Raw genomic sequence first — 14,393 nt, 5'->3', positions numbered from 1 at the left:
TATGTACTAGAGCAGGATTACAGGGCCTAGGACTATGTAGGAGATGGAGCAAATAGGGCATCTACTTTAGGTCTCTGTCAAGTAGGGCCTTGTCCAGTCTGACTGACAGTCTTGCTCTGAGCTCACTGATATCTTGGACCTGCAGTTGGGGGCGTTCCCTGGCCCCTCATTTAGCAACATAAACTACTCCAAGCAACACTACCCCAAACAAGGCTTGATGTGGATTGGGTTGTTTGTTGGATTTAGTGTCAGAATGAGTTTTTTACTGTCTGTGAATTTCAGTTATTCAGGCTTGCTCACCAGTCAGTCAGTCAGTCAATTGATTGAATCTATTGAGTGCTCACTGAGTGCAGAACACTGTACTAAGGGCCTGGGAAAATACAGTATAACAGAGTTGGTAGACATGTTCCTTGCCCAAAATGAGCTTTGAGTCTAGAGGGGGAGGCAGACATTAATATAAATACATAAATTACAGAGATGTACATAAGTGCTGTGGGGCTGAGGGAGTGGTCAATAAAGGGTGCAATTTGAAATGCAAGGGTGATGCAGAAGGGAATGGGAGAAGAGGAAGTGAGGGATTAATCTGGGAAGGCCTGTTGGAGAAGATATGCCTTCAATAAGACTTGGAAGGTGGGGAGAGTGGTTGTCGGGTATGAAGAGGGTGGGCGTTTTGGGCCAGAGACAGGAAGTGTGTTGAGAGGTTGGCGACGAGATAGACAAGATCGAGGTACAATGAGTACGTTGACATAAGAGGAACGAAGTGCGTTGGTCAGGTTGTAGTAAGAGAGCAGCAAACCTCAATTTACCAAGTGAAAACTGATTAGGCTGAACATTGTTATTATATCATAAATCATTCTTATACCTTTTTCTCTTTTATCCATCATGATCTCATTAGTGGAATTTCACCAGGAGCCTCCTTCCCATTTGACTAACAGTGATAATAGTGGAGAAGGAAGAAACCAAATCACCGCTGGGACAGATGCACTCACTACCGAATTTATGAGCTACATCAAGGCAAGTTTTTAAGGACCATTTGTAAGGTAACCTCATGTCTACACTGAAGAGTTGAGCAAGCAATTGGGACAGATTAGTTGGCAATGTTCTCTGTAAAATTGTGGGCAATTGAAATGATAGTTTAGCTGAGAGTGGTAGTCAGAGAACACAAATGCGTCATGGCTGATATTTTGCAGGAAGACAGTTCCAATAGCACACCTGCAGGTAACCGAGACAAGGTATCTCGGGTTTTATTCGGCATTGTTTGGTCTTGATCTTACAACCACTTTTCACCCTGCTTTTTGTTCAGCAGGGACTCAGCCAGCTGTCTAGCTGGCTGTGCCTAAATTATGAGATTCCCTTTTTCCTCCCGACCCCTGCACATATACTTGGCCCCTGCCAACACATAGTATTTGGGATAAATTTCTAGTTTTGTATTCAGATGGGCAAGGAGAGATAGTACAGTCACACAACCATCCTTTGATGCTAGAGGAGATTTTCAGTTAACTAGACATAAGTTTGAGAGCTTCCAGAGACTAAGTAAGGTTAGCACCAGAGTACTTCCCCCAGAACCCCCAGAACTATTTCCAATAACAGAATATTATTTAAAATGGCATCAGATTCTTAGGTTGGCAATTGAACTTTCTAAAACGATAATTAGGCTAGGAGATGGAAAACTACAGTGGGCTTAAAGAGTGCCTTTGCAGCTGTACTTTCAGATAGAACTGAATGATGGCTATAACTGCCTCATTGCTCTCGGTAAGAGCTGGTGCTGAGTGCCAAAGTCATCAAAGTTAGGTCAAAGCGGGGCTTAATTTGTGTCCGGTTCACCTCTGGTGCCCCTAGACTTGGCACTTTGTGGACTTGCTATTTTAGTTACGATAGTAAAAATGAAATCTACATTTTAGATTGTAGTCATCTTGGCTGTCCTAAACATCTAACCTTCTTACACTATAAAGCAGTAGCACTCTCCTTCAAATGTACTTTCTATGATTGTGTATGTGACAGCGTTGTCATTGGCAGTGATAGCAATAATGCTGCACGCATTCAAAGCCATTACAGATTCCAGAAGTGGGATTACAGAATCACTGGAGCCCTGGCACCTCTTGCTTTGCAAGTTAAGGTCTGCGTATAAGCCCTGTGAGCCGTTAATTGCCTGAGGTGTTTAAAGAGCACTGCTAACCTGGGGCTTGGGGTCTTTGCTGTTAGTTCTCCTTTACTAGCCTGCAGCTCATGCTTCTCCCTGGAAAGGCCTTCCGGTGTGGAGGCTCCTGTAGAAAGGCTCTGTTGGCTGTAACCATTCATTCATTCAGTAGTATTTATTGAGCGCTTACTATGTGCAGAGCACTGTACTAAGCGCTTAGAATGAACAAGTCGGCAAAGAGTTGTCTAGCAAAAAACAGAGTTGAGAAGTCTCCGTGTTTTGAAAGAACCCCATAGAACCAGTGGAAGTATGTTCCCTTGTTCCTGAAATGCTCAGAAAGGGAAGGATTTCTTGCAAGATGTGGGGACACCCCAGGTGCTGCTCCCCACCGACAGGCTCACCCATTTCCATCCTAGTCGCACAGGACCTGATGGCCTCCAGCCTCCCCCATGCTGACCTCTGGCATGCGTCATATTCGACTCTCACTAGAACTTGTGAACTAAACATCCACTGAACAAGCAAGAGCATAGTGTGCTAGGATGATAAGGTGATCAGACCTGTTTCAGCATTAGCTCACCCACGGCCACAGTGTGGCAGATGGTACTTTCAGTCCCAATTGCAAGAGGGAAAAATGAGATGGTGAGTTGCTTGACTGATTGAAGATCACAAGGAAATTAGTGATCGAGCAAAAGCCCAAGCCTGGTATTCCTGCTTCTCTGCCAAATGCTCTGTTGGTTGTCTCAACCCAGATTTTCAATTTTAGCACTTCTGGTTGTGTTTGTTTTCCTAAAGAGTTGAAAACTTGCTCCAGGGTTAAAAGGTCACCACTCAGCTGTTGACCCTGGTTTGCATTACACATTTAGCGAACAAGAATAAAACAATTTGCGATACAATGATTAGCAGCTATCAGCGTGGCGGGATCTTTTATTCCACTGAGTTAAGCATGTTTCTTATAGAATATAATCACAATTGCCCCTTCTCTTCCTGTGGAATTATAGGAAGTCGCGAACATCGGTGCCAACATTTTATGTGACTACGGGCATGAACTGGGACAGAGCTTCAAGAGTGGGTGGGTTTTCCAGGGGACGGGAGCCAGAAAGAAATCCAGGGTCCAGACAGGAGGGAAAGGCAGGGGCCGGAAGAGGATGAAGATGAAGAAGAGGCGGGGGTACTGGGTGGTGGGTGACCTGGGAGAACAGGGAGGACTGGCAGGTAATCTAGAGGGGATACCCTAACCTCACACCCGTAGAGCCAGTTAGGGGAGGGAGAGGTGTTCTAGCCACTGATTGTGGGAGGGTCAGATGCAGAAAGTGGCAGCTCCACTTCCATCTGCGGGGTCTCCCCCCAAACCTAGCTCTAAGGAGCAGTACCGGTAGCTACTACCCCTCATATCCAGCGCTTAGAACAGTCCTTGGCACATAGTAAGCGCTTCACAAATACCATCATTATTATTGCCGCTGTCATTTCCAAAGTTGAGGAGCGAGGCAGGACGGTGAACAATTGCCTTTCTCATTTCCACAGAGTTGACATCCCTGGACTTGTACTTTAGTAATTACTGTGGCATAACTTTACAGAGAGCCAACCAAGCTCACATTATGTTCTGAAAGAATAAATTGGGTGTTTGACTCTTGTGGCCCTCCTGTTTCAAATGCAAATGAGAGAGTGAGTGGTTGTAGCTGCTGTAATTTAAAAGCAGAGATAAAAGTCAGATGTTTCTGTAGGTGGTTTCTGACAGGCAAGGGTGTATGCCCGAGGAAAATGGAAGTGCACCAGAGCTCATGCCTTTTGAAAAATAGTGTGCATTGGCATGAACAGAGGAGGTTTCCAATGACGTCTACTGCTTCCTGCACACCGTTAAAGGTCAGCAGATAAAGAAAAGGGCTGTTTTCTCAACTAAAGATTGACCTTGGGCTGCCGGCCACCTACCCAGGGAAAAGCCTGCACACTCCTCAGTGGTACATCTGGCCAGGATTGGCTAGTGTTCCCTTGCCTATTTAATGGGGTGCCAGAAACCCTGACATGGGCAGTCCTTTCATCTTCCAGGAAAGTGGACACCCATTCCAGGCCAGCTTCCGATTTAGCCTTCAGGCATATTGCTGCAGACCTTCCTGGCAGGCGGAGATTTTGGTGGGAGATAACCCATGGAACGACAGAGGGAAGAAGTCACTTAAACTCACTGAGGAAAGGGAGCTTCTCTATGGACTAGCTCAGCTGTTGAGTATATTTTGAAAAAACAACAACAGTGAATTTGAGGAATTTATTAGCCAGATTTTTGTGAGTTTGAGGTCTTGGTCTCTTTCTCTCTCTCATAACAAGGGCCTAATAATAATAACAATGATAATAATAGTATGAAGTGCTTAATGTGTGCCAGACACAAAACTAAACCCTGTAATAGATACAAGATAAATCAAATCGGACCAGGCCCTGTTTTACATGTGGCTCATGGTACTGGGAGGAAGAAAATGTATTTTATCTCCACTTTACAGATGAGGAAATTGAGGCCCAGAGAATCTAAGCATCTTGGCCAAGGTCACACAGCAGCCAAATGGCAGACCTGGCAGAAACCCAGGTCTCCTGACTCCAGGTGCTCGCTCCTTCCGTTAGGCAGCACTGCCTAATCAGGTTCAGAACTGATGAAGGATACCGTGGAAGAGAAATGCATAGGTTTTTAACCTGCTTTGATTACCCTCTCTCCAGTTTGTACGTGAGGCAGGCCAGGCACTGATTCTGGTTGCTGGAGAGTGCCTTTCTCAGGTCCTGCATGTGATCTCTGTCCACAGGGCAGAACAGACGACTGTGAGGAATTGTTACGAATAGAAGAGGATGCCCACTGGCAAACAGAAAGAATGTAAGTTCTGAATTATGCAAGCTTGAAAGCAGTTATTGGCTGGATCATTTTGGCCCGGATCATTCCTAGTCGGGAATCCTTACCCATTTTACTTCCAGTTGGAGAGTGTCTCGGAGAAGAATTTGTGAGGATTTGCTATAAGGTAGCATTCTCCAAGTTTATAGTTGAAAAGAGAGGCACAGGTAATTTTTCTGAATTTGGGATTGCTGTCATCTCTGCGACTGTGCCTAGTCACACCTAGGTATTCTCTCCCAATCTCTCCCAATGCTTAGTACAGTGTTCTGTACACAGTAAGCGCTTAACAAATGTCACTAGTACTATGAACTCTACTGAATCTTATTATCCCAAGCAGTACAGTGCTGTGAACACAGGCAAGTCTTCAGTAAATACCATGGATTGACGGATTGCAGAGGAATTGATTAAAGTGTCGGGGGCAATTCTCGCACTCTCTTGTTCCTGTCTGTTCTGTTCCTACTGGGGCCCAGGATAAAATGAGCTAATGGTTAGGGCTTTTAGTGCATTGGTTGTGTCCGTGTGGTCTTTGTCACTCAGTTGTATTTACTGAGCGCTTCCTGTGTGCCGAGCACTGTGCTAAGTGCTCGGGAGAGTACAGTAAACTGACACATTCCCTGACCACAATGAGTTTACAGTCAAGAGTGGGAGACAGACATTAATGTAAGTAAATTACAGATATGTGCATGTCTTCGTCTATATTATTTTAGATGTGGGAATGAGTGAGGGGCAAGTGTCAAAAATGATTCCGAAAGTCCAAGTATGTGAGTCATTAAGGGTTGTGGGAGTGTTAACATCAGCTTCATGGCACTTGAACAATTCTCTCCCTCTCACTTATCCCCTCTCCTCTCCTGCTACCCCCCCAGCGTGCATGCTTTGTTCCTCTCAAGCTAATCTACTCACTGTCACTGCCTCATTCTTGTTTCTCCCACCTGTCTGGAGCTCCCTCCCTCTTGAAATTCGATGGACTACAACTCTCCTCATCTCTAAAGCCTTTTTTTAATCACACCTCCTCGGAAGGCCTTCCTGAATAGTTTGTTCTTCCCAAGATATGTCCCCACAACTTTCACCTCAGCACTTCTATACCAACCCACAACCACTGTTAACATTTGTGTGCATATCTTATGTTCCTGTAAGCAGTAGATTATATGCTTTTCCATTTATCCTTTGTCCTCCTATTGGTAACTTACTTTTAGTGTCTGTTCCCCTCCTCCCCGACCCCCCTGCCACACCTAGATTGTAAACTTTTGAGAGCAGAGAATCATGTCTACTAATTTTGTTGAACTATCCCAAGTGCTTAGTACACTGCTGTGCATGCCGTAGGCACTAAATAAATATGATTGATCAATCAATGATATTTATTGAGAGTTTTCTGTGTACAAAGCACTAGATTAAGCCTTTGGTAGAGTACAGTATAACAGAGTTGGTAGACACGAACCCTGCCCACAAGGAGCTCGCAGTCTAAAGGGGGAAACAGACATTAAAATGAGTTATGGTTAGGGGAGATATTTCGAAGGACAACTGGGCAGTTGGATTTAGATTGTTGAATTGAGAGATGGGTGGATGCCTGCCTGAGCCAGACCTGACTCAGGCATCCTGAATGCCCTCAGAGGGTGAGGAGAGGAAGAGGAGGTGACAAAGGAGACAGAAAGGGAGTGTGGACGGAAGTGAAACAAGATTTAGGCCATGTCTTTTTTTTTTTTCCCGAGAAAGGGAGTTTCAGCCCCTTCCAGGAAAGGCTTCCATTAAGCGAAATTGTCAAGATCTAAAATGCCCTGTGGAAAGATGTCAGCAGCATGCTAACTGGGGATTCCGTGCAGTTGGAATGGCTAGAATTCCTCTTACCTGACTATCATGTTTCTTATCTTTGCACCAGGTGCACATTAGAGCCAAGGAGATTTTCCTGATTGTTGGCAGAGCATGATTTTCTTTGTAGGGAGACAGCTTGGGTCAAAAACAGCTGGAAGGAGGCCCAAAGTCACTTTTGTGCCTGGAATGTCTACTTGAAAGCCTTCATCTTAAGTAATTGGTTGTTGCTCATAGTAACCTCTTTGTTTTCCATGCCTGGTTTTATGGTGCAGAACAAGTTCATCAGATAAAAAGGACATGGACATAGCAATGATAGATCAACTAAGAGAAGCCGTCGATTTGTTGCAAGATCCCAACAGGTATGTTTATATTCCTTTGATCCTCGATCCCTCTGAAAGCCGTGATTAAAATATGTATATTATTGGGATTCTTGAATATTAAAAGTAAACATGCCCAACTCTCCTTATTTAGTTTTCTCTGTCTTAAAAAAGTAAGCAGTTCACAAGCAGCCCTCAGTTATAATTTTTCCTTTTAGCTTTTCAAAGATGATGATGTGCTTTCCCGATTAACAGAGTCCATAATTCACAATAACTTTTATAATGGGAGGTGTTTGCCCACCTATTTTATTGCAAATTGCTGACAGTTATTCTTTTTATGCTGGTTCTTAAACTAGTGTTTATTTCTGTAGATTCAATTCTTTTATCAAGCTGGCTTCAAATTTATGTAAGGAGAATATTTTGTTTGCCTAAGTGGTCAGTACACCCGGTTCTTTCATACTGTGTGTTTCAATTATGTGTTTTTGATTAAGCAGTGTCAGAAAATTAGGGCATGTTTGTCTGACAACGCCAATTGGTCTGGTTAGAATATGATCCCAGTTGGAAGGAATGACTGGGTTCTTACCAGTCAAGGTGCTTGGATAGTCAGTCAGTCAATCATTCACTGGGGTATTTGAGTGCTTATTGTATGCAGAGCACTGTACTGAGCGCTTAGATAAGTTTCTTTTCTGTAACATGGGGTTCATCAAGATTGGATCCCTCACAGGATAATAATAATAATGTTGGTATTTGTTAAGCGCTTACTATGTGCAGAGCACTGTTCTAAGTGCTGGGGTAGATACAGAGTAATCAGGTGGTCCCTCGTGAGGCTCACAGTCGTAATCCCCGTTTTACAGATGAGGTCACTGAGGCACAGAGAAGTTAGGTGACTTGCCCACAGTCACACAGCTGACAAGTGGCAGATCCGGGATTCAAATCCATAACCTCTGACTCCCAAGCCCATGTTCTTTAGAACTGCATGAATAGGGTTTCACCATGTAATATCTTAAAAACAGCGAAAAATGGTGAATTTGGTAGAAGCTGAAGATGTGCATTTAAAAATGAGAAATCCCAATTACCTAAACCAATTGCAGAAGCATAGAGTATGTGTCCTGAAAGGCAGTGTGTGTTTGCCCAGGAACATTCCCAGGAACCCTCTGGGCACTCAGTGGCTGGTAATTCAGTCAGCATTACACTCGGAAGGTCCTCGGGCAGGGAGCCATTTTCATTGACCCGACTATTTTCCAGAAGGATGGTGCAGATTGTAAGCTCCTCGAGGGCAGAAATCAGGTCTACTTTTATTATACCTTCCCAAGTGCTTAGGATAGTGTTCTCCACACAGTCTTTATTGAGTGCTTACTGTGTGTAGAGCAGTGTCCTCGGCTTTTGGGAGAGTACCATACAACAGAGTTGCTAGACAGGTTCCCTCCCACTAGGATTAATTGACTGATACCCCTAAGGCTGAACATCATATTGTTGAGGAAATAGATTGAATAAAGGGCATTCCAGGCTACAGCTTAGAGGGAAGCTTGAAGGGGAAGGTTTTAGGCAAAAAGAGTGAATGGCACCTTAGATGGCCTTGGGCAAGCCACTTAATTCTCTGTGCTTCGGTTTCCTCATCTGTAAAATGTGGATTAAGACTGTGAGCCCCAAGTGATTACCTGATTACCTTGTATCTACCCCAGAGTTTAGAACAGTGCTTGGCACATAGTAAGCGCTTAACAAATACCATAATTGTTATTATAATTATTTAGTACGTCAGGGAGTTGTGAAGGCCAGTGAGATCCACGGCTCAAGGAGATTTGTGGAAGGAAGTGGTTTTTAGAGAGCAGAGTTAAAGCTGAGAATGCTTTGAGGAAGAATTTACATGGATGGATAATGGGCTAGGCTGGTTAATTAAAGGGAGAGAGTTAGGGATGTTAACACATCCTTAACTAGAAGGATAGATGTCAGAAGGCAATTATCTTCTTACACCAAGGATCCTTTTATGTTGCTCTGGAGATATAGAATAGGTTAACTGTTGGACTGACTCAGCCAGGCCTTTTTTATGTTCTATGTAAATATCCTTACACTCTACTATTTTTCCAATCCCTAATTTTTTGAATGTCTGTCACCTCCTGTAGATGAAGCATGGGCAAGGATCGTGTCTACCAACTCTGTTGTACTGTTCCTTCCCAAGCTTTTAGTACAGCGCTCTGTTCGCAGAAAGCACTCAATACTATTGACTGATTGATTATTCACTTGGATTCCAGGGAGTGAACTGTACTGACTGCCTTAGTTTCATATGTTCCACGGAGCCAATTATTCAAACTTATTGTGTAGACCATTTAGCACTGTTGATATTAAACAGAATTATGATGTGTGGACTGAAGATTTTTGGTTTGTTAAAATTGAAAGCTTTAGTTACCTAAAAAGCCTTATTTTTCCTCTATTTCAAATTTTTAGATTAAGCACTGACATTACGGAGAGAAGTACTGTGAATCTCTATCCCAGGGAATCTGCAACTCCCTTAGAGTTACAAGACACCACAATGAAGTGTGTTTTCCATTTTTCAAATAGAAAATGAAATTTTTTGGTTCCACTTTCTATGCTTTAAATTTAAATGTTCTGTTTTCCTCTCCCACCCTTTGTTTTACTGCAGTGGTCAAATTCAACTGGAGACCTCTCCGACATGTCAGGTACAACCCCAAAATTCTGATTAAGGAACATCCATCAGTGAAAGAAAAAAAAATTGCCTTGTTAGAAGCCTTCTTTTCTACTTTTTTCAGAGGGTTGATTTTACTGCGGTGACCTATCACAGTGAAGGCCTTTAAAAAAAAAAAAAAAGCTATTCAATCTCAGTTGCCTGGCCTAGTAGGAAGCAGTGGTACAGACAGTTAAAACTGTAAATAATCCACCTCCTAATCTGTTTCTGGACCACTCCTCCCTTCTCCTCCTTTCCCTTCTCCCAACCCTTCCATTCCTGGAACCTGCCCCAATAACGAACACTCAGACACAGGATGCTTTGATTTAGGCTGAAAATCTTCAAATCCAGGTACCCACCTGAAGACTGCCCCATTCTTAGTATCTGCTTTATTTTTATTTTTTTAAAGTGATCTGGTTCAGCTGGTTTACAGGGATTAGCTAGGGCTATTTTACCTCCTGCAACAGAGGACTGCCAGCCTTCCCCAGAAATTTAGGAAATTTAAAAAGAGGCTGTGCTGATTTGTAGTGGTGATGACCTGTGTGCCAACATCCTTATTCTGCCCTGCAGCCCAGGGGCATCAGGGTAACATGACTCAGGGAGATCAGGGTATGTAGAGTATGTAGCCAAGGACAGATATTTCTCTTGGATGGCTAAACAGCTGCTATGTTCAGACATAGACACTGTATCCTTGGAGTGGTTGCTGTCAGCTCAGCCAACAGGGTAGGAGGCAATGCGTGCTAGATAATTATCCATTCACATATTCTGGTGATTATTCTAAAGGCGAAAGGGGTAGTAGAAAAAGGGGGAAGAGTGAGGAATGGATGAGGGAAGAGAGCAGTGTGTTTTATGATTTGGACTGTGAAGCCACTAGTTTCTGCTTGGTATTCTTTTCCATTGTGGATCCAGACTAGGTCCCACGGTATTTTGAGTAACATATTTTCACAAAGTTACCAGCTGTTTTCTTTAATAAAAAATGAATTGTAGGATGAAAATGCAGAAGAAGAATTAGAAATTCTGACAAGAAGAGAACTGCTCCTAGAGAAAACCAAATCCGAAACCACAAGTACATGTGAACAGTGTGAAAATCAGTCCTTCAGTCAGGTAGGAGTGCCTTTTTCTCCCCTACCCCCACAACCCCTTGAAATGATAGTTTGGGTGATGTTCAAAAAGATCTTTGCAGGGAATTTAGAACAGGCTCTAAAATATCTCTGTGACACTGCTATTCCTCTTGAACTAAACATTAAACATCTGGAACATTGGGGTGGGAAGAGGAATGGGGAGGAAGAAGGTGGAGAGAAAAACAGGGTGACTGTCACTCGATTCCAGTTTAGATCTTTATGAATTTAGATCGTCTCCATTCCATCACATATTTGGCAGCTTCCCACTGCCAACTCTCCTCACCTTTCTGGGCCGTCGGAATGCCGTCATGAAGAGAAGACCCAATGTCAGCTACGATGGGGTAGACGTTTGAATGAGTAATGGAGCCGGACCTGACATTGGGGAGTTGTTGCCTTAGTTGTGAGCCATGGCTCTCACTGGGACCGTTTATCTGCTAAGAAGTGGGATAACTGGGGGACAAGCTTCAATTGCTGTAGAGGGGCAGATGAACCTTCTGGAATAACCATAGTTAGGACTATGTTTCCCGATTCTTAAAATTCCAGGGAGGTTTTAGCTTTGGCTTGCCTCTTTTTTTGTTTTGATTTACCGAGGAGAAATGTGCACAGCTTCCGAAGCTTTTAATTTCTAAGGGCACAAAATTCCCACTTCCTGTCTCAAGAGTTAGTTTTGTAGGTTATTACTTGAACAAAGCTGTACCATTATAAGAAATGGTTCGCTAGAAGGTAAATGGGTTTTTTGGGGGTTTGTTTTTAGGGTAGGAAAATTGTTTTAGGGTTGTAAAATTTTTGGTCTATTGGATTAAACTGAAAATTTACGATTTTGAATCACATCATCTAAAGTATGATGAAAGAGGAAAAGTTTCATTTCTATGGGACTACAGTAAATTCAAAAATAGTCAAAGAATCAGAACTTTTGTGTGAAGAAAAAGGTCCTGGATCCCTCTCGTAACCTGAACACAGATTTCCCAACCTTTTTTCCCATCCCCTCCCACAGAACTTCCCCAGTGAGAAATAGGAAGGGATCCTGAAGAATTTCAGGCATTCAAGTTGGGGCTTTTCCTGAATTCCCCACTGTGTCTGCTTCTGCCCTCATCTTTGGTAAAGGTCGATGTTGCCAGAAAGAAAAATCTCCAATGTTCTGAATTAGAAGTACATGAAAGTGTTCAACTCGAGAAGCATATTGGAAAATAATCTGGTAGTAGGAACTGAAGAAAAAGGGCTCTGAAAGACATTGAGCTGCTACTCCCTAACTCAGTCACGATTGTGGCTGTCAAGTCCCTCAGACTGACTCGAACTCGAGAGTGTGCAACTTTCCTAAATTGTAGAGGAAAAACAAAGCCCTACTCTAAGTTAACTTTAATTTGTGAGTGTCGTTAAATACAGTAAGAATGGTGCTTATCAATAATGAATTCCAATGCCTCGAACCATGCAGACTAAGGTCCTCAGGTCCAAGACCATTTAGAAGATCTGGTACTTTGGTCAGCTTGTGTGAGAGGTGGGTGAGCCCTAGTGAGTATGTCAGGCTTAGCACCCTTACAAATAATGTTTTCAGCTGCATGGCTCCCATGGTCCCCAAGGAAAATGTAGGCTATGTCTCTGGCACAGCAGTGGCCAGGGACTGAATGGAGCTGACCTGCTCTCTGGTTTCTCTGTGTGGAACCAGTGCTATGTGTATTTACCCTCAATTTAAAAGAATTCTTGGGATTTTCAACCCAGACTGCCATTCTCCTGAGAAAGTCCTTTGAAGAAATTTGCTCCTGTAGGGAAAATTCCCTCAATTTAATTTTCATTTTGGGAAAAAAAAATATCCCCCTTCCTCTCTTCTCCATAAGAGTTTGCCGGTGTCTGGGACAGTGGCGTATAAATCGCTGTTTCCCTGGTCACAGTCTGCCGTGGGCGGTCAGACTGGACGTGCCATGGACCTGAAACAAACTTGCATCAGACTGTAGAGAAAGCCTTAATGACTGCTTTCCTCAAGGGTATTTTTGCTTGGGTCTGGGGGTCAGATGGTTCTGTGGTTTTGCAGCGTTGATGATGATGATGATGATGAATGACACTGCATAAATGAGTTCCAGACCATGCTAGCCCTGCCACCTGCTGTTGATCTTGGACGAAACTCGTTGCTAATGCACAGGTTTATCGCAGGGACAGAGGAGGAGGAAAGGAGAATAAGTAGTTCAATAGTAGCATGGCTCTGTGACTGTGGGGGTTGCCCAGCAGAAGCACAGCAAAGTTTTTGCCCGTTTATCTTTCTCCATTTATTGAAAAGGAAATGAATTTATGGCAAAAGACTTTGCATTTTGTTTAGCAGAAACAATCCTGGTCTCCCTCCATGTGCTGTAGTTTTGCTTTTATTCATCCTCTGCTGTGGGCTGGAGTGCAAGCATCCCGTCCATTTGTGTGATTGGGTGAACGGGCCACCCAGAGGCGTGGCCTTTGTTCTTGGAAACATTGGCCACACAGAGGGTCCAGAATACTTACTGCACCCTATGATTTTCACTTTAAGATGCAGCCCGATCTGACTTCAAGGAGCTGGTGTACTCAGACCGAGGTGAGTTGCCAGCGAGAGAAGATTGGTGTTCTTTTGAAAAATAGATCCTTTTAAACTTTCTGTAGTTGCCGAATGCATCAGCTGACTGACTGTTGCAAGCTTTCTGGGGAGACCTCTCTCGAACGGATTTGCTACTGCATTCCTCATCTGGTCATATTCCTCATTAATGTTCAATTTGTCAGAATCCATAATCTTGAAAGAAGCTCAAGGATGTTTTTATAAAGAAGCATTATTCATATCATTTGTCACCATATGGCAAGGCAGAGAAGAAAAACAGCACAAGTGACACAGTGTTTGTTAGAGGCTTTGTAACGGTTGTTTTCTGGAGAAGTATTTTATGAAACTGTCCGTTGGGGTGTTCTGTGGTCACAAATGTTGTATGAGACAGGGGTTCTCCTTTTACTGTTTCCTCACTAAGCGGAGGTTCTGCTTTTTATTTTTAATTCCTGTAGTCGAGATTTTCGCGATGGGTAAAGCAAGGTACTTAAAAGAATTGATCAGTAAGAAAGTAAAACCATTATTTTCAAACCACTTTAAAATCCTCCTTGATGAGAAAGCTTTTTGTCCATGGTATTAGTTAAGTGCTTACTGTGTGGCTGTCATTGTACTAAGCGTGGGGGTAGGTACAACCTAAACAGGTTGGACACAGTCCCTGGCCCATGTAGGGCTGGCTCACAATCTTAATCCCCATTTTTCGGATGAGGTTACAGGCACAAAGAAGTGAAGTGGCGTGGCCAAGGTCACACAGCACACAAGTGGAGTTAGAACCCAGGTCCTTCTGACTCTGACTCGTGCTCTATCCACTAGGCCATGCTGCTTCTCTACTTCTTTTTTCCAGAATCTTTTTTCCATTATCTTAGTGTGTCCTAGTTCAGTGGCAATGTTCATGAAAGCTGGGATAGCAGTGATGTGTGTTTG

The 14,393-nt window shown here is 43.3% G+C and overlaps 1 protein-coding gene across 9 annotated transcripts in view; it reads left to right on the top strand.

Moving 5' to 3' along the window:
• The window catches only part of LRCH1 (leucine rich repeats and calponin homology domain containing 1), a 131,928-nt gene that overhangs the window by 92,527 nt on the left and 25,008 nt on the right, over positions 1-14,393 (top strand). For 6 of the 9 annotated variants that reach the window (XM_007668615.4, XM_007668619.4, XM_007668610.4 and 3 more), the window contains exons 9-15: positions 896-1,014; positions 4,918-4,985; positions 7,079-7,165; positions 9,566-9,655; positions 9,762-9,798; positions 10,791-10,907; positions 13,431-13,475. In XM_007668615.4, the coding sequence (XP_007666805.2) occupies positions 896-1,014; positions 4,918-4,985; positions 7,079-7,165; positions 9,566-9,655; positions 9,762-9,798; positions 10,791-10,907; positions 13,431-13,475 (563 nt within the window). The remainder of the gene's footprint in view (positions 1-895; positions 1,015-4,917; positions 4,986-7,078; positions 7,166-9,565; positions 9,656-9,761; positions 9,799-10,790; positions 10,908-13,430; positions 13,476-14,393) is intronic. The other 3 variants (XM_007668613.4, XM_007668617.4, XM_007668614.4) reach the window with 2 other exon arrangements.

This window comes from Ornithorhynchus anatinus, chromosome 20, assembly GCF_004115215.2.
Source record: "Ornithorhynchus anatinus isolate Pmale09 chromosome 20, mOrnAna1.pri.v4, whole genome shotgun sequence".
NCBI classification, from domain to species: Eukaryota; Metazoa; Chordata; class Mammalia; order Monotremata; family Ornithorhynchidae; genus Ornithorhynchus; species Ornithorhynchus anatinus.
Note: the sequence above shows the minus strand (reverse complement) of the source record. Positions and strands in the feature narration are given on the sequence as shown.